This window comes from Parasteatoda tepidariorum, chromosome 2 (genome assembly GCF_982258835.1).
Source record: "Parasteatoda tepidariorum strain Cologne lab strain chromosome 2, Ptep-v5.0, whole genome shotgun sequence".
NCBI lineage: Eukaryota > Metazoa > Arthropoda > Arachnida > Araneae > Theridiidae > Parasteatoda > Parasteatoda tepidariorum.
In genome coordinates this window covers 27,692,815-27,718,489 of record NC_141756.1, presented here as the reverse complement: position 1 = coordinate 27,718,489, position 25,675 = coordinate 27,692,815, and the positions used below count along the sequence as shown (strand labels likewise).

The following is a 25,675-nucleotide window of genomic DNA, read 5'->3' as shown; positions in this document are numbered from 1 at the left end:
AATTTCCTGAACCTCCCAAGTCCGGCTCCCCAGTCAAACGACCCTGCTAGGCCACCACCGTGGTGTTAATCTAAAATCCAAAAAAATGCATAACTTTTTGCCATGACAACTGGCCCAAAAGTGCACATCCAATTAATTATTTTACAACGAAGTCTAAAACAAAATAGTAGATATCACAAATTAATGCTCCAACAGAACGAGTGTTTTATAATACGACCATCGGCCTCACATATGTTGCCTCAACAACACTGTTTTATAATGGGCTTCATTAAAATTTTCCAAACACTCCGTTGTCTTATAGTGGGCTAAAATCACATATCATAGTAACAATTGCAAATAGTTCCACTAAGTACAGTTGTCTTCTTCATATGGCAGACATCGGATGTGGGGTAATGAAATAATAATTACATAGTAGACAGAGTTTAAAATAAAAGAAAAAAATTTGATATCAGGTAAGAAAACAGATCATAAATTGGATAATTAATAATAAAATTTTAGGATTCCCAAGTCAAAATTCATGCTAGTACCAGCAACCATAACAGGCTCGTTTCTTGCTATACCTTGCTATGTCAGCAAGGTATTCAAGCTATTATATACTGCACATTGCTAGCTAGCATCAAATTCTGCATATTGAGTTACCATAGCAATAGCACGATAAGTTATATACAAGTATCTTATCAAAACTTAACTCCGTCCAACCCCCGTCAAGTAGCATGAGGGTACATACAAGTATCTTATGCTAATTTGCTGTTAGCGCTTTTTGCAAGGCATGGAGACACAGTAACGTGCTATGGTATGCTTTTTAATGCTTGCCACCGTAATATGTTTTGTAAGCAGCTTAGGCGGATGTAGCATAAAGCTCTATGCGTCAGTATGAATTGCTAATTTGTTGGTCACGATTTTCCAAACATGAGTGGATAGGTACTTTAATGAATAATTGCGTTGTGTTAATACTTCTTACTTTAATAGACTATGAAGACATTTTAAATAGGAACGGCATAATGTGTTCGTTAGAGGTCCTTACGTGCTACAAATGACTTGAATGCGAATAATATTAGATTTAATGTAATATTAAATTATATTCAATCTAACATTTCGACTTCAAAACTTTTTGTCCATTTCATTACTTAAAGACTAGGACGACTTTTTTGGGAAGGAACACCTTATATTATTAAAAAATAAAGATTTATTTGTGAAAGGAAACAGTAAGTTCTTCATGAAATATCCTTTCTCGTCAATGCAGTTTTATACCAGAAAAGTTGGTGTTTTCTTTACTAGAGAGCGCTGCATTTTCTCTTTACCACCTATATTTCAGAGTTATTATCCGCTGTATTTTGAGACTATTTAGCTCAACTTGTTTGGTGCAACAACAGGTGTCTGAGAAGTAATAAAACTTTAAAAATTAGAATAAAATCTAATTTTTAAAAACACTGATTACCTTATCAACAATAAGCAAATTTCGAAACTTAGATCTAAATAAAAATTTGAAAAATGTACTTCTTCTAGCTATACTCTAATTAAATACTAACTTTTACGTATGTAAGAACACAAGAAAAACAAATATTAATAATTAAGTCAATCAAAGCCAAATCGGCATTTTCAAAAAAGCGAGTTCTTTTTAAATATATTTTTTTATTGGAAGCAAATTTATCTGTTTGGAAATATCCTCTCCACACAATCAGCTGCAGTAACTGAAACTCGTGCAGGTAAGGTGATGTGGATATGGAATCTATAGTTTATTGAAAATTAATTCGAATCACGAACTATAGACTTTTAAAAAAATTTTAAACTATTGAATTGCAACTTTAAGTTCTTCACGTTTGGTTAGGATGTCATATTATATTGGTTCTGATGTAATCGACAGCTACTAGAATGAACGTCGTTTCAAAGGTATTTATAATTTAATAGCTTTTTTTTTATAAAACTAAATAAGTTTAGTAATTTATAGCTACATGAAATATAAATAAGTTCGAGTACCCGGAACTCGTCGAAAATTTTGATCTTTTGGTGATGCTTCTGTATAATGCATCCGGCTTGCACCGAAAACCGAGCAGAAAAGTATCCTTAGCTGGTTTCGCTCCCTGTTGGCACCGACCACAAAGCTGTCAAAAGGGATCGTGCACACAATATGCGAAAAATTCGCCTAAGCAAAAGTAGAGATGCGATTGTAAACCTGATTGGTGGAATGTATTTACTTGCAAAAATTTCGGCAGTTAGTGTCTCGTTCTCATCTCCGAATTTATTGCTTTTGTGTTGTTTTTTTTAATTCAGTTTGAATGAACTTTAAATATTCTCAGTGGTTGTAGAGAGACTTGGGGTTAGAATGCTTTTGCCATCGGTCTAACAGTGGGACATTCTCGTGGCTTTCCTCTGCATGCTATGCAAAGACGAGTTTTTAAAAAAAAGTTGTTAAAAACGAGAGAAAATTGGCAATAAGAAAGGCAAGTTAGTCCCAATGCTTGATCTAGAAGTTCACTTGTCTTCGTGGCTGGATTCAAAATCAGAAGACTGCAGAGTTGAACATTGACAGTAATAAACACAAAAATGGGTGGGTCTTTAACACCTCTCATAATGCAAAATAAAATAATAAAGATATCTAAGAACATTTTGCAAGTCAAATCGGGGTTCGTCCTTTTTCGGAAAATTTTAATCTACGATAAAAAAAAAAGACAAAAAAACAGGGGCTTATTTTTAAGATATTGAAGTTGACTCCACTCAACCACCCCCCGGGGAGGGAGGAAATTTAAAGGATGAGCTCTGTAATTGAATTCCTCATTTGATATGATATTACGAGTGTATTTTTCGATTTTTGTGTCGATGTATTCTCGCGGTATTTGACCGTTTCCATACCTTTTTTTTTTGTACCTTGTCTTTAATCGACTAACCCAAACCATTTTTATATTAAATTAACTATTAAATAAACAATGTAAAAAAACAATTATACACATTGTTGCTAACACGACAAAATTTATTCTTACATAAAATATCGAAGCAAGCTGTAACATTTTTCGTATGCTTTAACAATGTAAACTTTTATTTTAACAATATGCCATAAGCAATTGTTACTTCGATTGAATAAATGCTTTGTCATTTCTTCTCAAAAAAATTCTTGACTGAAGGCAACATTGAAGTTCGCATGAAAATTGTAAGTAGTTTTATTTTAATGATATTTTTATTTATTTTCGTTTTCCTTTTTTGTAAATTAAGGGTAAGAACTTTAAGGGTATTAACTTTTTTCTATTAAAAGTCATTTAATAGAAAAAAGAAAACTTAACCTCTACGGCCTTGGTGTCCCAGTATTAGAACACATTTTTAAATTGCACTATATTCCTTACTTGAAAGATTTTTTCTTTAATTTATTTCGCAGTGCAAATTAAGACTCTTTATAACCAATTTCGTGCTTTTAGCTGAAAAAAAGTTCTCATTTTGCTTAATTATAACCAGTATGTCTTATAATTAGTTCACTTATAAATTAGTTCGATCACGGGCCGAAAGTTATAATATTTCATATTAAAAAAAAACTTATATATAAGGCAATTGAACTAACCAGTCATTGATTTTTATATGCCCAATTCCTAGTTATGGGCTAGTAGGGTCGATATCATTATACATAACATTTCTGAAAAACGTGCAATTCTATCGCTCAGTATTTCATTAAATGTATCCTGCATTTTTGCATGGCTTTAACCAAACAACATTGATTTAAAAAGAAATAAAATTAAATAAGAAATGCAAATTTTTACAATACAGTATTTGCAGTTACTGATATAAATTGACTAGTTCTATTTGTACCATGAAAACAGAATTGGAAATAAGTACTTAATAAGTACCTCTTAAAAATGATTAAAAAGTAGTCAAATGAACGCACCAAATTTTTTGACGGAGGGAATCTATGTCCGGTATCCAGGCTAAATGATCCATCCTATCACCTGTGTTCTATCCCCTGAGTCGCTTGATTAAAATAAAAAAAAAGCAAAATAAAAGGTTTTCACAAATGAAATAGGCTCAAAATTTCAAATCTAATTAATTATCTTACAACAAACTCTTTAGCAAAAAAGTAGGTGTCACAAATTAATGTTCCAGCATAAAAAGAGTGTTTTATAATGGGATCATTTTCATATTTCCCCAACAACTCTGTTGTATAGTGGGCATGATTAAAATTTCCCAAACACTCCATCGTTTTATATTGAATCAAGATCACATATCAATATCATAGTCGATTTAAATGACATGTCACAAATAGTTACGCGAAGTACAGTTATCTTCAAAATATGGCAGACATCGGGTAATCAAGTGACCAGGTAATGAAGTTTAAATTGCATAGTAAACAGAGTTTAGAATAAAAATTTAAAATCAGATAACATAACAGATCATAAATTGGGTAATTATTAATAATAATAAAATTTAAGGATTCCCAAGTCAAAAGTGTCGTGCTAGAAATAGCAATAGTAACAACAGGAATGAGCTAGTTTCTGCTATGTATTGTTACGACTACAATCTTTTGTCTGCAAGATTATATGTTTCACAATGCTAACCTGCATGAAGTGCTGAAAAGCTAGTCTATATAGCATAAGCATGATAAGCTATATACGAGCATCTTATGCTTATTTTCTGTTTAAGCTTTAACCAAATAGAGAAGTACACACATTAACGAATTATTATATGCTTGATAAATAAGCTATGAAAATTTTTTTGGTATGAACAGCCAGCATGATGCGCAATAATTTAATTACTGCTAATACAAGAACTAATGAAATATTCAATAACATTACATAAAATATTATATTCAATAATACATAATATTACATAAAATATTATTATAATCAATAATACATGATATTGCATTCAATATTACATAATATTATATTCAATAATACATACTATTATATTCAATAATACATAATATCAAATTCAATAATGTTATTCAGAATATTAAATAATATTCTATCCAACAATTTGACTTTTAAAATTATCCTCCATTTGATTACTTAACGATTGGGACCACTCTTTCAGAGAAGGAGCCCCTCATAGTATTAAGCCAAATTTGAACTGAAAAAAGATTGAGTTTTTTTCTAAATATAGCAACCATATTACCTTTTTAAACAATCTCTTTATAAGTATCTAAAACAATTGTACGCTTCAAACATATCAGAATAACTCAATATTACTAATATGTTATGAAATGGAGCAGATTTGAACTCAGAAATTATATTATTTATTTTATTGGAAGCAAAATTATTTGTTTGAAAATATCGCCTTTCAAAATAAGCTGCAGACAGCAGCTGGTAGGAAAAAACCACAGGAATGAAACATTTTAGATTTTTAAAATAATAAGAAAAAAAATAGCAGCCGAGCTTTATGTAACGATGAACTAAACACATTCTTTAATTTATTTTTGGAATTTTAACTCCATAGATGAAACCAATTTCGTTTCCATGACAAAATGGGTTAAAGAAAAGGAGCCAGGACGAGGATAATGTCGCAGTCACAAGTAACAAGTAAACTAGTCAATGGGGAATCCATCGAAGTAGGCGTTTTCAAATCGAAGGGAAAGTTTCTGTCAAGGGAGGATGAGGTGGAGGGTTGAGGTAGAGGTGGTGGATGCTCAGCTCAAACTTTACGTAGCCTCGCGCTGATTGCGGTTAAAGCTCGGTCTGTAACTGTAAGTTACGGTGACTGTAGCACCCGGAGTAGATCTTCGGCTTGTACGTTGCAATGCTGTTGCGTCTGTGGAGGAGGTGGTGAAATCTCTGCTCAAACGTTGCGTAGCCTCGCATAGATTGCGGTTGTTTGGTCAGCCTGTCGATGTCTATGCGAGGCTGCGTAACGCTTCAGTCGAGCATCCACCACCTCTACCACAGGTGTTACAGAATTATAACGTACATGCCGATCATTAACTCTGGGCTCAACAAACCCCTTCACTTACAGTTATAGGCTGAGCTTTAACCGCAGTCGGTACGAGGCTTCACAGGCTGTAGCTTCCAGGGGTGAAGCTTGGCTTTTACGTTGCAATGCGGTAGCATCCGTGGGGGTGGGGTGTATGCTAAGCTAAACGTTACGTAGTGTCGCATCGATTGCGGTTGAGGCCTTGTCTGTAACTGTAAGTTACGGTGACTTTAGCGCCCGGAGAAGAAGCTCGGCTTGTACGTTGCAACGCTGTAGCGTCTGTGGGGGAGGGGGTGAATGCTAAGCTCAAATGTTGCGTAGCCTCGCATTGATTGCTTGCTGTTTGCTCAGCCTGTTGAAGTCTTTGCGAGGTTACGTAATGCTTGAGTCGAGCATCCACCACCTCTTCCACGGGTGTTACAGAATTGTAACGTACACGCCGATCATCAACTCCGGGCTCCACAGCCCCCTTCACTTACAGTTTCAGGCCGAGCTTCAACTGTAGTCGATACGAGGCTACGCTGGCTGTTGCTTCCATAGCTGAAGCTTGGCTTTTACGTTCCAATGCGGTAGCATCCGTGGCGGTGGGGTGTATGCTAAGCTAAACGTTACGTAGTGTCGCATCGAATGCGGTTGAAGCCTGGTCTGTAACTGTAAGTTACGGTGACTGTAGCGCCCGGAGAAGAAGCTCGGCTTGTACGTTGCAACGCTGTAGCGTCTTTGGGGGAGGGGTGAATGCTAAGCTCAAACGTTGCGTAGCCTCGCATTGATTGCTTGCTGTTTGCTCAGCATGTTGAAGTCTTTGCGAGGCTACGTAATGCTTGAGTCGAGCATCCACCACCTCTACCACGGGTGTTACAGAATTGTAACGTACAAGCCGATCATCAACTCCGGGCTCCACAGCCCCCTTCACTTACAGTTACAGGCCGAGCTTCAACTGTAGTCAATACGAGGCTACGCAGGCTGTTGCTTCCATAGCTGAAGCTTGGCTTTTACGTTGCAATGCGGTAGCATCCGTGGGGGTGGGGTGTATGCTAAGCTAAACGTTACGTAGTGTCGCATCGAATGCGGTTGAAGCCTGGTCTGTAACTGTAAGTTACGGTGACTGTAGCGCCCGGAGAAGAAGCTCGGCTTGTACGTTGCAACGCTGTAGCGTCTTTGGGGGAGGGGTGAATGCTAAGCTCAAACGTTGCGTAGCCTCGCATTGATTGCTTGCTGTTTGCTCAGCATGTTGAAGTCTTTGCGAGGCTACGTAATGCTTGAGTCGAGCATCCACCACCTCTACCACGGGTGTTACAGAATTGTAACGTACAAGCCGATCATCAACTCCGGGCTCCACAGCCCCCTTCACTTACAGTTACAGGCCGAGCTTCAACTGTAGTCAATACAAGGCTACGCAGGCTGTTGCTTCCATAGCTGAAGCTTGGCTTTTACGTTGCAATGCGGTAGCATCCGTGGGGGTGGGGTGTATGCTAAGCTAAACGTTACGTAGTCTCGCATCGATTGCGGTCGAAGCCTGGTCTGTAACTGTAAGTTACGGTGACTGTAAGACCAAGTGCTGGATATAACTCAAGGGAATGACGAACCTTCATGTGACGAACCTCAAGGGGATGAGGAACTTCAAGTGTTGAATGAAGTCCAAGTGCCTTGTGATGAAACAGAAGTGTTGGATATGCCTCAAGTGTTGGTTGAATCTCAAGAGTTTCTAGGCGTGTGTTTTAACGTGGACTTTTCACTCATTGCTCCAAAGGAGGATCAAGAATGGGATACATCTGATACTTTTTAAGCAATTTTTCGGAATCTTTGAAGACATTGGATTTGCGAGTAGTTGTGAAACACTGTAGGAAAAGACAGTATCCATTTAATCCAGAAACACCATTGGATTTATCAGCAAAAAACAAACAAACAATCAAAGGAAACGCATATGTAATATAAATATTGTATAGTATTGATGGTATTACACTGACTGAGCAAAACTCATGGGATAGCAGGACTCTGATTTGTGGATGGACAACACGTGTGACCAACGCCATCTAGTGGCCTCCGCGACGGTCTCAGTTGTGTGTTAGACATTGCTTGAAGTGGCTGTGTGAGTGATCAGGTAAAATGCAACGTCGTCGTGAGTTGGCGGCATTCGAAGGCGGCATGGTAGTGGGTGCCCGACACATGGGACATTTCATTTAGGAAGTGGTTCAGGAATTCGGCTTCTTAAGGTCAACCGTGTCGACAGTTTACCGAGAATGGGTGAATGAGGGTGTCACAGTCTACAACAGACACCATACCGGGCGTCTACAGGCCCTAAATGACCGCGACAGGCAAAACCTGAGACGAGTGGTAACTCGAGATAGGAGAGCAAATGTGCAACAAATCACCGCTGAATTCAACACTGGCCGTGATAGAGACGTGTCCCAGTAAACCAGTGTTTCCCAAAGTGTGGTACGCGTACCCCCAGGGGTACGGGAACAGTTTAGCGGGGGTACGCGTTCTTATGCGAAATATCTTACAACAAACGAAAATTTCAAAAAAATTTATTTAATAACAAAGCTAGCCATGAAAATTTACGATTACGTACTTTTCTATTGGCTATTTTTTGCAGAGTTAACAGTTAATAATTAGTGGTGCATACAGTCAGTTGTGATTATTAACTTTTGTGCAATTTTTCTATAGTAAAAAATACATTAATTTTTTAATTAGTGGTACACAGCGCTAAGAAAAATTTAGAAAGGGTACACAAAAAAGGTAAGTTTGGGAAACACTGGTAAACAATCCGTCGGAACATGCGTGTTCTCGGGTATGAGAGCCGTCGCCCCGCACGTGTACTACTGCTAACCCAGCGTCATCGGACAATTCGGCGTGCATTTGTTACCAATCACCACGGATGGACACTGCAACAGTAGCATAACGTTATCTGGTATGACGAATCACGTTATCAACTGTTCCATGTTAGTGGGAGGCACCGTGTGTGGCGCACACCGCACGAAGCGATGGATCCAGCATGCCAAGTGGGCGCAGTCCAGGCCGGTGGCCTGTCAGTCATGGTGTGGGGTGCATTTTCGTGGCTTGGAATGGGTCCCCTGGTAGTTCTGGATGCCACATTGACTGGTCAGCGGTATCTTCAGCTACTTGGAGACCATCTCCACCCTTTTGTCATGTTTCAACACCCTGATGACATTGCTGTGTATCAAGATGACAACGCAGCCTCACATCGCGCCAATATCGTCCGAGCCTGGTTCGACGAGCGTGCAGGTGAGATCCAACGACTGAATTGGCCACCTCAAAGTCCTGATATGAACCCCATTGAACATATCTGGAATGCCCTCGACGTCAGGCTCAGGGCATTGAATCCTCAACCCACGAACAGGCCACAATTGGCAGCCGTTCTGCAGGATGTGTGGTGCCAACTACCTCCGGACGTGTTCCAGAGCCTTGCAGACTCACTTAAACGCCGTATCGCTGCACTCCGCAGGGCCAGAGGGGGCCCGACCAGATATTAGGTGGGTATCCCATGAGTTTTGCTCAGTCAGTGTATATTGTATTGCAAATTTGAATGTATTGTATTATAATATAAGTAAATAAAACCCTCTGGGTCATATTTTTTTCACAACTGTTTGTTATTCTTTAAGATTTCATTTCTTGTGACATGGCCAAACAGAATGTCATAACACTTTGTGGACAATCAGAATGCCGCACGCCTTAACACTTCCTCCTTTTTCGCGTACGAAAGGTGATTCAGAGCCAATCCATTTCATATTCCCCATGAGGAGTTTTTTATTAAAATCTACTGAGATTTTTTTTCCTTTCAAGATCGCAGAAATACAGTAGCGATAGCTGTGTGAAACATAAGGTTTATTTTATAACCGTCGTTGAACAGCAGACCCAATTTTATTGGTTTATGATCATATATGGCAACGTTACTTTTAAAAAGTAACGAGTAAAAGTACAAGAATTTTTTAAAAAAGTAATGAGTAAAAAGTGCTTATTTTAAAAAGTAACGAGTAAAGAGTACAAGCAAAAGTACAAGTACTAAACAAAAAAAGTAACAATTTAAAATTGCATTTCTAGGAAATCGAAGATTCAAAGTAACCTATAATTTTATTGAATATTATTATTATGCTCTTTAATGTTTTTGCAAAATTGTTGTTATTTATTCAATTATTTTTAATTTTGAAAGTTGTGGACATTAATTTATTTTTAAATTTGGACGAATATAATTTTATAATATAATCGTATAGTATAATTTTAAAATCAAATATAATTTTAATATCAAATTTTTTTGGATTTGCACGAAAAAGGAATTTTAGCTATTGATTTTAATTTTTAGTTTATTATTTTTATTTATTCAAATTACCATTGATTTAAAATTGTTTTACTCTATAGAAACGCGTTTTAAAAGCACAACCATAAACAAAGCAAACACGGGGTTTCATATAGCTTTGTGATCTTTGAGCTAGTAAAAAATAATTGCATGTGCAGTATAAGTTGAAACAAAACAGTCTACAATTTTATTTGTAACAATGGCTAATGCTGAAGTCATGCGAGAAAATCATTTTCCGAACATTTCTGCCTAACGGAATAATTAAAATTTGTAAACGAATTTTAGTATCAGCGGCTAAATTAATACCTTCGAGTTTTCAAGAGTTAAAATAGTAATTATAATAGTTTTCAATAGCACAAATAGTTCTGAAGTTCTTAGAGATTTGACTGGGCTTTGTTTGACAAGGTCGGGCATAAACATAATTTTAGTAAAAAATGTACTAGGTAAAAACGTATTTAGTAAAAAATGCATTAAGGCAAAAATGTATTATTAGTGAGTTCAAACGAAAATTGAAAAACGTAATAACAAAATCCAACATTTTTTTATTTAAAATGTATTAAATAAATGCATAAAACTCGAAAATGAATGAAAATGACTTGCTAATTAATATTTTTATTCATTTTGCAAAATTATTGCATTTCGAAAGTGGTGTCACTGAGTCTGCTGCGAGAATTTCTCAGAACGTGCTTAGCCACGCTGAATAAGCGCTCCACGGGAGCACTAGAAGGTACTGTAGTATTATATTTCACATATAATTTTTTTGCGATTGGATATCGATTCAAAATTGATATGCTTTCCGTTTCGACATTTGAGCTCATGTATGCCATAAATTCTTCTGTCGCTGGTGATTGGCATGATGTTTTCAGCTTTAGAAAATTTAAATTCCCTGGGTTTTTTTTCTGTTACGTTATTAGTTATAGCAGGGTGTTCAGCTTGGACAATTCTTTCCAATTTGTTTTGTAGCCTCCTCCCTAGCTTATTCTTCCGACCAATTAAATTTGATGCAAGGTACCAAACCTGCAGCAAACAATAAATCGTACTGCGATTTCACATCGCGGAACCTTTCGCAGTTTAAAAGAGCCGTCTTTTACCTTTCAGGAGTGACAATTCTCAAAGGTCAAGGTATTTAAACACGAAGTTAGCAGTGAATACATATGTATTGCACATTAATTTTATAAATTAAAAAAAACATAAGCATTTATTTTTAATTTAATCTTTTTTTTTTTAGAAAGCTTGCCGAGTTTTAGAAAAAGTAACGATTTCATTCGACATATCCGTTACATATACTTGTACTTTTTCCCTAAAAAATTAACGAAAGTACAAGTAAAAGTACTAAATTTAAAAAGTAACGAAGTACAAGTAAAAGTACGTACTTTTTACTTGTACCGGCGGTACAAGTAACGAAAGTAAAACTACTGCCATATATGACTGTTACTTAAGGAAAGCATTTTTTAAAAAAAACAACCTAAATGCTTCTTATTAACAAAATTTGACTGGTCTTTCATTTTAACGGCATACATCATTTAAAATTTTTAGCAGCACTAGAAAATACTTTTATCGACCATAGTCCTTGATGAGAGCTTGAAATCCTCAAATCGTTAACTTTTAAGCTTTTCTAAAACGTGTTCATGCAAAAACTTGTCCAAAACCTACCAAATACATGCTTGAGAACTACTTATTAGATATATTCCTTAATGTATGTACTGTTTCGGTGATTTGTGAACCCAAAAAATATTTTCAAAGTTTAAATTAATTTTTAAAAAAAATTGAAATTAACTATGTTAGAAGAAGGACTGCATAATTTGGTATTATGGTACTATTATGAACGAAGAGTAAGAACATCTCTTTCTTTTGTTTCTGTCTTGGTGATTTAAAGTAATTGTTTTTTAAGGAAAAATAAGTAAATAAGTGATTATTTTTTCTAAACTTTGCTAGGGTCTTTATTTTATCGTCATGCGTTATTTTATTAGTTTTGAAGGCGTGAAGAAAATACAAAGTAAAATATATACATTTTGTTTATCTTCATCACAATTTTCGACCTATATTCTTGAGATTTACGTATTTATTAACAATGTATAAATTACTTCGTAAAACGAGTTAAATTTTTTACTTGTTCCTTATTTTTATTTTATATTTTATAACCGTCGTTGAACAGCCGACCTAATTTTATGAATTTACAACTACTAATCTTCAACTACGTTGCCTTGTAATTTTGAACCCAATCCAGAAGTAAGGGATCTCCTGGATTGAGTATTGGGATAAATGTTTGCCTTAGTGGAAGACTTCTTTGAAGAAGTTAACCCGCGTTTGCGTTACATGGAGAGGAAGACCACGAGAGCCTCCCATGGTTAGCCTGACGGCAAGGGGACTCTAACCCATGATCCATCTACCACAGAAGATATTTCACGTCAGCACTGTGGTCGGTGCAAGCTGGATGCGGAATTCACATCGACTGGGATTCGAACCCGGTTCACCTCATTGGAAGGCGAACGCGTTATCCCCTGAGCCATCGCGCCTCTACTCGTCCCTTTTTGGTGAAGGCAGAAATGACCTTGCAAGTTCTATGGAATTCAGTTTCTTGCAAATTTAAGGTCGATTTCAAGGTCCGCCAAATCTATGCACATGTTGACTTTTCTTAAGTACTACTTATATAGTGTTTATTCACAGAAATATATACGTTTATGGTTCACTGTTTCTACAAGTAGAATTTGTCGGTCAAACACTAAAAAAATATCCTTCATTCAAAGAAATATGCTTGTCCTTTGACTTTCGATGCAAAGGTCTATAGAAAGTATTTATGTTCTAATAGCTAGTGTGGAAGTAGTAGAATGCAAAATAATGGTCAATGCAGTGGTATGGTCAGTGCAGTCCCTTCACAAAAAGTATTGCCGCTTGCAAATGGATATGTTTTTCACAAAATTCAAGAGGATTTTCCGTTTAAAAAAATTTGTTTTGCTAAAATACCATAACACATGTTTAAGAGTTCAAGATAAAGAACATATAGCGAAAATTTCAACGAAAGGAAAAATGTTAAATGTTAATGTTAAATGTTAATGTTAAATGTTAATGTTAAATGTTAATGTTAAATGTTAATGTTAAATGTTAATGTTAAATGTTAATGTTAAATGTTAAATGTTAAATGTTAAATGTTAATGTTAAATGTTAATGTTAAATGTTAATGTTAAATGTTAATGTTAAATGTTAAAACTAACTGGGTCATAAAATCTCGTAATCGGGTAAGAACTCGAACAATCGACTCTTTTCCTGACTAAACTATTGGGCTGACTAAACTGTTGGGAGTAAGATTGCGGTTCACCCCTTTATATGTAAAAATTTAAATATGTTAATAAAAAGTGAAATAGAAAATACATTTCTTTTATTCTGAGAATGCACATTTTGAGTCTGTTTTCATGATACTCCATCGTCTTCTCCAATTAATTAAAATATTTAAGGTTAAGCTTTCAAATCATTAAAATAGAGTTTAAGTGGTTCAAAATTTAACCACTTTATCAAAAGAGTATTCTTTTTTCACTTTTTTTTATTTTTAAATTTTCTTTATTTATTTGTAATTTGCTCTGTGGTCGGAAAATGTTCCCCTTTTTCCAGATTTGGATAAAGAAAATAGCTTCAGTATTTTGAAAGTGCTGCCATTTTTCCACATTTGATAAAAGAAAACCGTTTCAACATTTTAGCTACCAAAGTATTAAAGTAAAATTTTTTTTTATGCTTTTGTGAATGGATACTTTTTTTAAGCTTATTTTATAATGCTATATATCAGGGATGGCGAACCAATGGCACGCGTGCCATTGATAGCACGCGACACAATATTTTGGGCACGCCACCAATCACAAAGTTCACTATGAAGCATATGAACAATTGAATTGAAATTCACAAAAAGCAAAAAAAAAAAAAAAAAAAAAATGAACAATTATTTATAAAAAATTAACAATTAATGAAAAAAAAACAATTAATAACCATAAAAAGCAAGCTAACAATAAATAACTATAAAAAAATTAACATATAGTAACTAATAGAAAACAAAACAAAAGAGCAATTAAGCTATGCGAGTGAAAGCGAAACAAAAACTGCACAGTAGATAATATGACGCCTAAGCGAAGGCAAGGAGACTCGAAACAGTTGGTCTCGCCAGAGCAAATATATAGCTAACACGCTAATTTTTCGCCCTTTCGTCCCTTGAAACTAAAACATTTTCTCTGTACATTCGCTTTCCTGAGCAGGTATTTGTAAATTAAGTACATTTAAACATTATGAAACTTGTAATACATGTTCAAAGATAAACTTTTCAACTTTTCTTATTATACAACATTTACTTATAGGCACTTTTAAACTGTAATTAATTCCGAAATAGCGAAGAACTACTTTTCAAAAGCGTAGTATTATATTTCCTATCTTTCCCTGTAGTGAAAGATTGAGGCGAAACGAAGTATAGTGCCGCATTACTTGTTTACGCAAAGCATAATAGTCAATTTCGTTGACACAACTGTATTTTAAAGTTTATTTGTGTTATATTTGCCATTTTTAACTGTTATTTAACATGGCTAGTTCAGCAAGAAAAACAAAAGTGCAAAATAGTAAGCATATCAGAGAATTTCTAACTTGGTGGACAGAGAAATATGACATGATTAGTAAAGGCGACAAAGCAGTGTGTGTTTTATGTTCTGGAACAGTCTGTGTAACATCGTCTGTAAAACGGCATTTTGAAATAAATCACAAATTCGTCAGTCAAAAAAGTGAACCAGAGCAAAAGGAATTAATCGCAAGTGCAATGAAAAACAGAAATAAACAGGCCACTTCTATGTCATACGAGTGCAGCAAGTTACTCGGCTGCAAATATCATTGCTCGGCATAGTAAACCATCTCAAGAGGGAGAGTTTTTGAAGGAAGCCTGGTTAGCATGCGCTCCCTCACTTTTTGATGACTTCGATAACAAAGATAAGATAATTCAGCACATCAAAGATACCCCTCTATCTAGAAATATAATAAAAGAAAGAATATTAAAATTGGCCGGAAATGTAACAGATCAACAAAATACTGACATTAACTCCGCTCTTTTTATATCGCTATGTCTTGACGAAAGCACTGACATCACTAAATCTGCACGCTTAGCTGTTTTTGCTCGATATTGTGTAGGAAACGTCATTAAGAATAAAGGAAGAATTAATTGCGATAACATCGTTGCTAACAACTACAAAGGGCACAGATATTTGTACGGCTGTTAAGAATTCGCTTAGTGAGGAAGATATTGATTTGAAAAAAATTGTTTCGGTAACAACTGATGGTGCTCCAAGTATGGTGGGCAAAAAATGGTTTCATAAGTTTATTTCAAACATACGTAGGGCACTCGGCTCTTGAAATCCACTACCTCATTCACCAACAAGCCTTTGTGTGCTAAGACTGGTTTAACATCTCTTGATGATGTAATGGCGCCAGTCACAAAAATAGTTAACCTCATTTCCTCGCAAACTTTAAATAAGCGAAAGTTTGATGCTTTGTTGGATGAAGTCAATTCGGTGTATAATGGCTTACTGATGTATAATAATGTTCGCTGGTTGAGCCGCGGGAACGTACTTCAAAGATTTGTTAATTACGTGGAAGAAATCAGACTGTTTCTGCAAAATGAGGGGAAATTGAACAATACCCACAGTTGTTGGACGTTATGTGGCTTTCGAAATTGATATTTTTTACAGACATATGCCAACGTTTCAATGAATTGAAGGTGAAGCTTCAAGACACGAATAAAATGATTATCGTCATGATAGATCTCATTCGCGCTTCTGATACTAAACTGCATGTTTTCAGGAACGATATTATTACAAGAAACTACAAGTATTTTCCAAACTTGAAAAAAAGTGTCAACGATTTAGATATACATGAGAAACCAGGCGAAGAAACAGTCACTGAAGAATTTATTTCTGTTACAGATTTTTCAATCAAGGAATTTTCAGCGAGATTTTCCCGGTTCAAAGAATTATCAGAAACACTCAAGTTTATTATGTACCCTGATGTGACTTCTTTTGATAAATTGAACTTGTCCCAATTCGATTGGTTGGAAATTGAAGAATTTGAAATGCAGCTGATTGATTTCCAGTCCAGTTCAATACGGATTCAAAAATTTATCGAAACACGAAAAGAGTTGGAATTAATCGAAACAGAAAGATTGACAAGCAATATAAGTAAAAATGCCAATAACAAAACTTTGGAAGCATGGAATTCGTTTCCAGACACATTTAACTGTTTGAAGAAGCTGTCTCGTGCTATTTTAACTATATTTTCTTCTACCTATGCCTGCTAGTCATTATTTTCAGAGATGAATAACATTAAACACCCTCTTAGAAGCCGTTTGACAAACGACAGCACTTCAGCATGCATTCTGTTTATACTAACATCTTACAACCCTAATATAAGTTATTTGTCATCTAATCTGCAAAAACAGTAGTTACTCTAATGCTACTTTAAAGTTTAATTATGCATAAAACTGAGACATTGCAAATTTTTTTTCGTAATAAATAATAAGTTTTGAATTAATAAATAATAAGAATTTCTTAATAAATAATAAGTAAATAAAGAGTTTTGAATTGATAGTATTTAGTATTATTATTTTCCCAATAATCACGTAAGTCAAAATTGTTTGATGGCACGTCTATGACCTCATTAAACATTTTTCTAGAAAAAATGGCACGTTGATACTTAAAGGTTCGCCACCCCTGCTATATATGGTGTAAAATCTACCGAAAATCGTATACAGCGAAACCTCCAGGAAAGACCACTTCTATGCAGCGAACCCCCTCCCCCTCCATTACGACCACTTTTGAGCGACACGGAATTTTCTTGCATAGAATTTTTGTGGAAGAAAACCTTTAGGAGAAACCATCAAAACCTCTGCACCAAATAAGGAAAAGGAAATAAGGAATAATTAAATAACGAAACTCGAAAAGTTACAGAAACAAAAGCATTAACAGAGCAAATAAGTAGATTAAAATGCATTCTAAATATTTGTGCGTGGCTCTTATTTAGAGAGCTTTTTTTGATAATCTCTGAAACAGATCTACAACCTCATGTTGCAGTCAGATTGCACTTAGAGACTAATTTATTGATTTATTTTTTGATTCATCAATTATTTTTATTGGATTATTTTATATTATTTTTAGAATTGATCATGTAATGGACTATTTAAATAGATTATTTTTAGAATTAAAAGTAATTTTAAGAAAAATCATTTAAGAAAAGACTAAGCATCTCAAACAAACAAACCTCTTCTGGTCTCTTAAAGCTGACTAATTTTTATGATATTGAATTAAATGTAAATTTAAAAACATAATTGTTTATTTATTTAAAAAAAGTTCAATCATTCAAAATTGGTAAAGTTGTTTGTACACATAATTATGTCAGTAGGGATCATTTCTAATTTTATTCATCAATCCGATTCTTAAAACGTCAGCGCTAATGACATTTCCGCACCAAGAAAATTACATTAATGTAAACATCGTTTGTGAAAAATCATGTGCCTTAGATAACATTTTGTAAGTAAATGGAGGCTACTTCAAAGAACGACCAACCTCCAATCACGACCATTTTGCTATGGAACAGAGGGTGGTCGTTCCTGAAATATTTCACAGTATTTTTATATAAAACTCAGTCGAAATTCCATATTGTTTTATGATTCATTGTTTAATATCTTCCATCTACGTATTGTGCAATAAAATCGGTGCTTTGGGCTTTGAGAAATATGCTAGTTTTTGAAGTGTACCAAGTTTTGATACTTTTACCTCTGAAAATCATTTTTCAACTGCTAAACTTTCCAGTTTTCTAGAAAAAAAATTTCATAAAATATTGTACAAAGGCTGTCAGTTTATATGCGAAAAGTTCAAATTGTACAATGTTGCAGCGCAAATGATTTATAACAATATGCCTTTTCACATTTTGAATAGTTGTAGTAACAACCTAAAGGTCACAAATCTAAGTGGGAGGAAGAAAACGTTATTACAAATCCTTACCAAAATAATGATCTTAAAAATAGAACTTAAACTTTTACCGAGTTTCTGCTGATGGTCGTGCGTCTAATTCTAGTTTGAAGACTTGTAATATAGTTTATGTCTAGATTTAAATAGTATATACTTTTTCATAGCCATTTTCATAGTGATATAATTACATTTTGTTTAAACATGTACATTATTGTTGTAATTGTATTCTTTTTTCCCTCAGTAGTTTAGTTATTAAAATGAAAAATAATTTTATTTTTGGGAAAAGAATTAAAAAAATATCCATGTTATCAGCAAAGTATGACAACCCGGCAATCTATAAAATGACTAGGCATTTTATATAATTCAGGACGTTTTTAGGGGAAGTATGAATAAAGTGAATTATTATCCATTTTCCCTCAGACATTGTAAATCTGGAATGACAAGTGTCATTTATGCAAAGTATGAAAAAAGGTTCTTGGGAATGCTATTATATAAATGACGAACATTTCTCTGAAATACCGATGTTAATCTGAAAAAATAATGAGAGGGCCATTAGTATAAATTTATTCAAAATACGTAAAGGAAAATGAAAGTTGTTCAAAACAAATTCATTTTATATAAAAAATAAGAAATTAGGGAACTTGCTGCGACATGGTAAGCTTGAATGATGTTCTGAGTTACTCGTTACTACATTCAAAACGAATAGCAGATGTATTTCATAACTGTCACCATAATTTTTTTTTATTCAAAACCTATTTAACTTTCCATTGTTATTGCTATTTATATCAAATACGATAATAAATTCATTTATCCAACAGAGAAATACACTATCAAATGAAAGCACGAATTCAATTTTAAATATCCTTTGATTTTGTTTTCATTTAATTTCACCACAAACTTTTAAAACGAACTGTTCCTTGATAATTTACACTTCTTTATCTTATCTCATTTCGTTTCCATGCTTACACGTATATTATCGTTTGATTGAAAACACTTTAGTTTAAAATGAGGAAAAAAAATAATCAGTTAACTACTCCTTCGTAAAAGATTTAAGTTCACATTCTGTTGCCTTATAACTCTGGAATAATTCGAAACATGGCGGCAAAAGAAAAGCAAGAGTTTATTTTTGTTTGGAAAATTAAACATTTTCATCGGATTCATTCAACGGAGTTTACTTTAATCACTAGCCCCGTGTTTGAAGTTCAATTTTTAGAAGACATTAAGTGGCATCTAGCGTTATTTAAGAGTTCTCAGAATATATTTTGTTGTATAAATCGAAAAGATGGCAGTAAACTACCTGAATGCATTTCAGTCAATTACAGGTATGAGTTAGCAACTTTTGATGATGTTATTTTAAAAACCTCTGATATATTAAGTCATATGTTTGAAAGTGGTTCGCATTCACGTCTATACGAATTAAAAAAATTGACTGACAATTTCCCACCTGAAGATGTCTACCTTCGATGTCGTATGGAAATGCCTTTCATTTATCCGTCAATGCAATCAACTCCGTGCTCTGTTGTTAGTTGGGAAGCTGAAACAGACATTGTGTGTGCTCTTTACTCTTTTACCTTATCCTCAAATTCAGACTTTATGAAGCGGACAGTAGTTGATAGAGTAAGGGTGGAAAGTTTACCGATTGATATTGTATTCAAATATGATAAAAATAAGTTTCAAATTGAGCTAGTTTCTAATATTGAAGATAATAAATATCATAATGTGTTTTGTATCATAAGTTTAAATGATGAAAAATCTGTATTGGTGAAGGAAGATAGGGATGGATTTAAATTTAGTTACACTAGAAGATTATGGAAATTTCCCCATTTTGTTAACAAACAGGATCTGGAAAAGGCTAATTGTTTCACTTTGAAACAAATCAACATGAAATTCCACTTTGTTTATCACGATCATTCTTCAATTGTCGAGACTCTTAAAAATGATTCATCAAATGTAAAGAACGCTTCAATGACTCAATTTAAGAATGAGACTGGAAATTCATTGTACTTACAGCAGCAACTCAGAAATATGTTGAATGAAAGAACCTACGCCGACGTGAAACTACGTGCTGATGATGAGGTTTTATTTGCTCACAAATGCTTACTGGCTACTCGATCGCCAGTATTCAGGGCTATGTTTGAGCAAGACATGTTAGAAAGCAAAACTGGCATCATTGATATACATGATGCTGATGCCAAGATTTTGAAAGTCCTTCTGGAATATCTCTACACTGAAACAGTGGATGGCATGGACGCTGAAAAGGCCTTGAGTCTATTGGTAGTCGCCGATAAGTACCAGGTGTTGCCCCTGACTGATAACTGTTCAACATTCCTGAAGTCAGTTTTGAGCGTTGATAATGTACTGAACGTGCTACTGGTAGCAGATATGGTGAACCAAGAACGATTAAAAGTTTCTGCTGTGGAGTATATTGTAGAAAACTCCAGACAAGTTTTGTCCTCACCTAACTGGCCGCAATGGTTAAAAACGAATTCTGCAATTGCTTCTGAAGTGTTACTTAAGCTTTCCGAAAAGTTTGATTCTAGTTCTAAAAGTAATACGGTAAGTTATAAAAATTTTAACTATTTTAATAAATAAAACACTTCATCTGATATCAACTAATCACTGTCCTTTTAACTATTTCATTCAAGAGCATAAAATAGAAAGAATAAAAAGTAAAAACATAAATAAATAAAAAATATTTAGATCTGAATTTCACAAACAATTAATTTTAGGCTTTATTTGTATTTTATTAAATTCATCTCTAAACCATCTCCTTTTTTAATGTGCACAATCAGAAAAATTTAAGAATTATGTTATAATAAAGAGACTTGACCCGCGATGGTTCAGAGGATAGAACGTTCACCTTTCAATGCGGCGAGCCGGGTTCGAATCCCAGTCGATACGAATTCTGCGTCCGGCTTGCACCGATCACAGTGCTGACGTGAAATATCCTCAGTGGTAGATGGATCATGAGTTAGAGTCCCTTTGCAGACAGGCTAACCGTGGGAAGCTCTTGTGGTCTAGCTCTACATGTAACGCTAACACATTGGAGCTTTCCTATAGTTAGTGTTTAAATCTAAGACTGACTGTGCCCCATAATGGATAAACTAAGTAAGAAAATGCAATCAAAAATTCAAATATGAAAATTCAATGATATACAAAAAAAAAAAAAAACACATGTCAAATGTACACTGAGAAAATACTAATAAAGACAGGTTGAAATATAAGAAGTATAAATAAAGATAAAGATACAGTTAAAATGACCAAATTAAATTAAATTAAATTAAATTAATTTTTGAAAAAAGTAAAAAAGTAAAATTAGCAATAAAAGGTCCTAACTTTCGCCTGTCCACCTGCCTATACCATGTTCGGTAGGTGTTCGATCCCGGCGATGACTGTTTGAAACGAATTCCGCAACCAGCCAGCACCGACCACAGTTCTGACGTGAAATATCCTCAGTTGTAGACGGATCATGGGTTATTGCTCCCTTGCCGTCAGGCTAACTATAGGAGGTTCTCGTGGTCTTCCTCTACATGTAACGCAAATGTGGGTTAGCTCCATCAAAAAGTTCTCCACGAAGGCAAACTTCTTCCAATACTCGATCCAGGATTTCCTTTGTCTTCTGGATTGGGTTCAAAATTACAAGGCTACAGAGTTGAACATTAGTAGTCGTGAACTCATAAAACTGGGTCGGCTGTTTAACGACGGTTATAAAATAAAAATAGAGAGATTTAGCAGGTTCACATGCGAAACCGCACGTTCACGTACGTATGATCTGAACTATAAATACTTACGCTCACGAATAAGATTCCAAAAAGTGTATGTACCTTGTTAATGTCAAGTATAGATAGTATGTTCTATAGTATTTTATCTATATATATGAATATATATAGTTAAGAGCATATATATGCTCTGTGTAAAACTACTGTTTAATAAGGCAACAGCACGTAGATTCCGCAGGCTGTATAAAGGAACGAGATTGTTCTGTTATAACTTCGTTGTGCAGAACTTACGTACTTGAGCGTGAGAGATTCTACGTGAATTGCAAAATCTCTAACGCTTGTAACTAATTTATTAACTTTGGAGAATGCACGGTATGATAATAGTAATTAAGAATGATAATTTGTGGTTTTTTATTCATAAACTAAGTGAAAAAAATTCTAGTTTTGCTGATAGTTATCTTTTTAATCTTAATATTTTTTCCTACAACTAAATAACAAATGAGTTTAATAGAGAAAAATCGTTTAATTTTCTGAATTTCTTCTTTTCATTATTTTAATGCAATTTCTAACAAAATTTTTTAAAACAACGTGATTTTAGAAATTTTTTAATCGTAATTTTAACAAATTTTATTCTTAAAATATTACATAATTTTTTAAAAAACAAATTTTCGAGTATTTTTATATTACAGTTATAAGACTGAAAATATCTTGTTTTCTTGGAACATTTAGAACCAAGAAATTAAGGGGGAAGAAAAATTAAGAAAATAAATGAGAAAGAAGTTAATCTGTAAGTCTGTAAAGTTAATTTGTAAGTCTTAATTATGCATTTAATTTTTTCAGCAACTTTATAATAATTCAAAAACGATTTTACTGAGAAAATTTTCTTTCTTCATATTCCGGTCTTTTTATCACACTCTTATATTGATCCTAACTCAGAAGACAAGGATGCCAAGTCATTAGAAATTCTGGTTGTTAGAACTTTTAGTTATACAATTTCATTATTGTAGATCTAGCTATAAAGATTATTCGTGATTTTATTTTGTTATAAACTCGTGTTAGTAGTTTAACACGATGCAAATATCTTTAATCAGTTAAATTTTTAATAACAAAATTCTCTTAATTATTTTTATTGTTGACGCAGGTTATTTTTTTCTTTCTTATGATTTATTATTCCGTATGCAAACGAATTATGCAAAAGTAATTCGAACGAAATTCCCCTTTTTTACACGTCGCGTACATTCGTTAAAAACTTTTTGAAGTAGAATAAATCGCATACATTAGGATAATCTTAAGTATTATTTGAATAAAAGCAAATAACGCTAGTTAAATAATAACAAAAGAATATAAGGGAATATCTTTGCTGATATTTAATAGAGAATATCAAAACAGGAAGAATAATTATACTTAAGTCCTTTTTTCTCCCTAAAAATTTTAATTTACAATTTTATTAAAAGTATTCTAAAAAGGTCAAATGTCAAACAAAAGCATTTTCGGGTATACAAGATTCGCAAGGTGCAAAAGCTTCCGTTCTTCCAAATCTCTTACAGAAAATTGCATAGTGGATGAAAAATAAGTATAAATTTATAGTAATTCTTATTTATATTGTATTCCATATAGTTATAATAGTAAATTTATTTATTTATTATGTACTAACCTCAGGTATTACTTAACAATCTTTTCGTAAGAAAGAATTTAAAGAAAAAAGCGTTTTTCTTTAAATTATGAAGCACTTCTTACTCTAAGCATTTTGAAAATATTGCAAGGTAGGTAAATAAAAGTTAATAAAAATACGGCAATAAATATACTAAACATATTATGGTCAAGAATTTACAAAAATTTGAAACAAAATTTTTTATTTACGTTTTATTCAAATTTGTTCAAGATTATTATAGATTTTATTATAAGTTGTGCAAGAAACTAATTTAACAATCAATTTATTATATGAAACAATAAATTTGTGAACAAAAAAATGATGTCTGAAATGTATTTATAAAATAACTATGTAAATGATTATAAAAAATCATAAGATATCTGGGTAAAAATTATCTTTGAAATCGGAAATCTAATTTAATCCCAGCGTTAAATACATCCTATTCGAACGATCAAGTTACTTTCACCAGCAAATTGTTTGGTGAAACACATCCGATATTTGAGAGGGAAATTGAAGATCACAGCGCGTTAGCAAAATCCGTTCGAAAGCTCCAGATTACAGTTTCCCTAGATATAGAAGCGTGACATCGAAATGACGTCATTTTTCTATTCCTAGCTCGTTTGATGGTTGCGAGTTTGAAGGTCTTTAAAGAGTTATTTTTGCCTACGCTTTAAAACGCTTAGAACCAGTTATAGGACGCATTCACGTTTGTGAACTTTATTCACTCTAATTGCAAATCTAATTCCTTAAAAAAAAAAAAAAAAAAAAAAAAAAGAAACGCTTTAACTCTATAGACTTAGTTTTATTATTTTTCAGCAAGTCATTGTATTCCTTCCTCGATATAAAAAATTTCTTTGTCTAAAAGGTGTTCATTCCAAAAAGTTCTGTTTTTTTTTTAAATTTATTTTTTATCGTTTTTTCAAATGCAGTAGAAAAACAAATCTTCCAGGTGGAGTAGTCTTGTTGTTCCACTAATTCTATTGCTTGCAGGCAAATGACAAAATAGAAAATTTTTTATGACAATCAGCCAAAACCTATTGAAAAATGAAAATTTAAAAATACTATGTTTTTTAAGTATTAGTACACGAAAACTTATTGGTCTACTTTGCTTGAGTTTAGTCACAAACGATAACATAATCTGAAGTGATCTGTATGACTTACAAATTAAATGAATTTCGAAAAATATTATTTTTTCTGCATTGATAAACGAGTTTACAATTGTTTTCAATTTTTTATTTGTTCCTTTAAATAGTTCTTGATGTAAGGTTGAGTGCCCAAAAAGTGTTTCTTTCAGTGCAAAAGTTTCATTTTGGGAACTCAAATATTCGATATCTCACTAAATTAAGCAAGTTGTTCAATATTTTCTAAGTTTTGGTTGCCACCCATATTTTAACTGTAAAAGATCCAATCCGATAATACATGAGTAGATTAATTCAGAAAAGTAATGTTTTTTCTCTCATTTCTTGCTTTTAAATATTTACTCAAATTAATTAGCACATTTAAGAACAGACTTTTGAACCATCTTAGCATGTAACAATCAGATTATTAGATCCTAAGTTAGAAAAGTTAGATAAATTAATATACTCATTAACAGACTTTTGAACCATTTTAGCATATAAAAATCAGATTATAAGATCCAAAGTTAGAAAAAGTTAGATAAATTAATATATTTAATAACAGACTTTTGAGCCATCTTAAAATGTAACAATCATATAATAAAATCCAATTGGTACATATTTCTTTTAACTGTATAAAAGTCGTACTTTTTTCATTTCAGGTTTAAGATGAAGAAGATGCAATCCTTTTGACTAGCATCAGAAATATATCATTGAAATATCAACTATATTCTAGTTTGTTAACCAAAGGACTTGTAATTTTTGTTCATCAGAACCAAAAATTTCTTTTTTTCTCGCATTTACTTTTTGTTCATGTTTATTAGCTAATTGTTGTTGCAACATTTGATATTTAACAAAGTTAATTTTAGATGATTTACATTATGTTAAACATGGCACTATGCTTTTCTTATATAATTAAAAATTTTTATAATTCACGACATTTATTTTTAAATTCTTGGTCTCTATAAGATATGTAGTGTAAAATAAATAAATGTTTAATGATTGTA

General features: G+C 33.4%; 1 protein-coding gene across 2 annotated transcripts in view; it reads left to right on the top strand.

Moving 5' to 3' along the window:
* LOC122272112 (uncharacterized) overlaps positions 1-25,675 on the top strand; it is a 33,695-nt gene extending 8,020 nt beyond the window's left edge. Inside the window, exons 1-2 of one of the 2 annotated variants that reach the window (XM_087157074.1) lie at positions 19,187-20,739; positions 25,331-25,675. In XM_087157074.1, coding sequence (XP_087013200.1) covers positions 19,279-20,739; positions 25,331-25,336 — 1,467 coding nt within the window. In that variant the 5' untranslated portion in view covers positions 19,187-19,278 and the 3' untranslated portion in view covers positions 25,337-25,675. Of the gene's footprint in view, positions 1-19,186; positions 20,740-25,330 lie in introns of those variants that run through there. The other variant, XM_087157073.1, reaches the window with a different exon arrangement.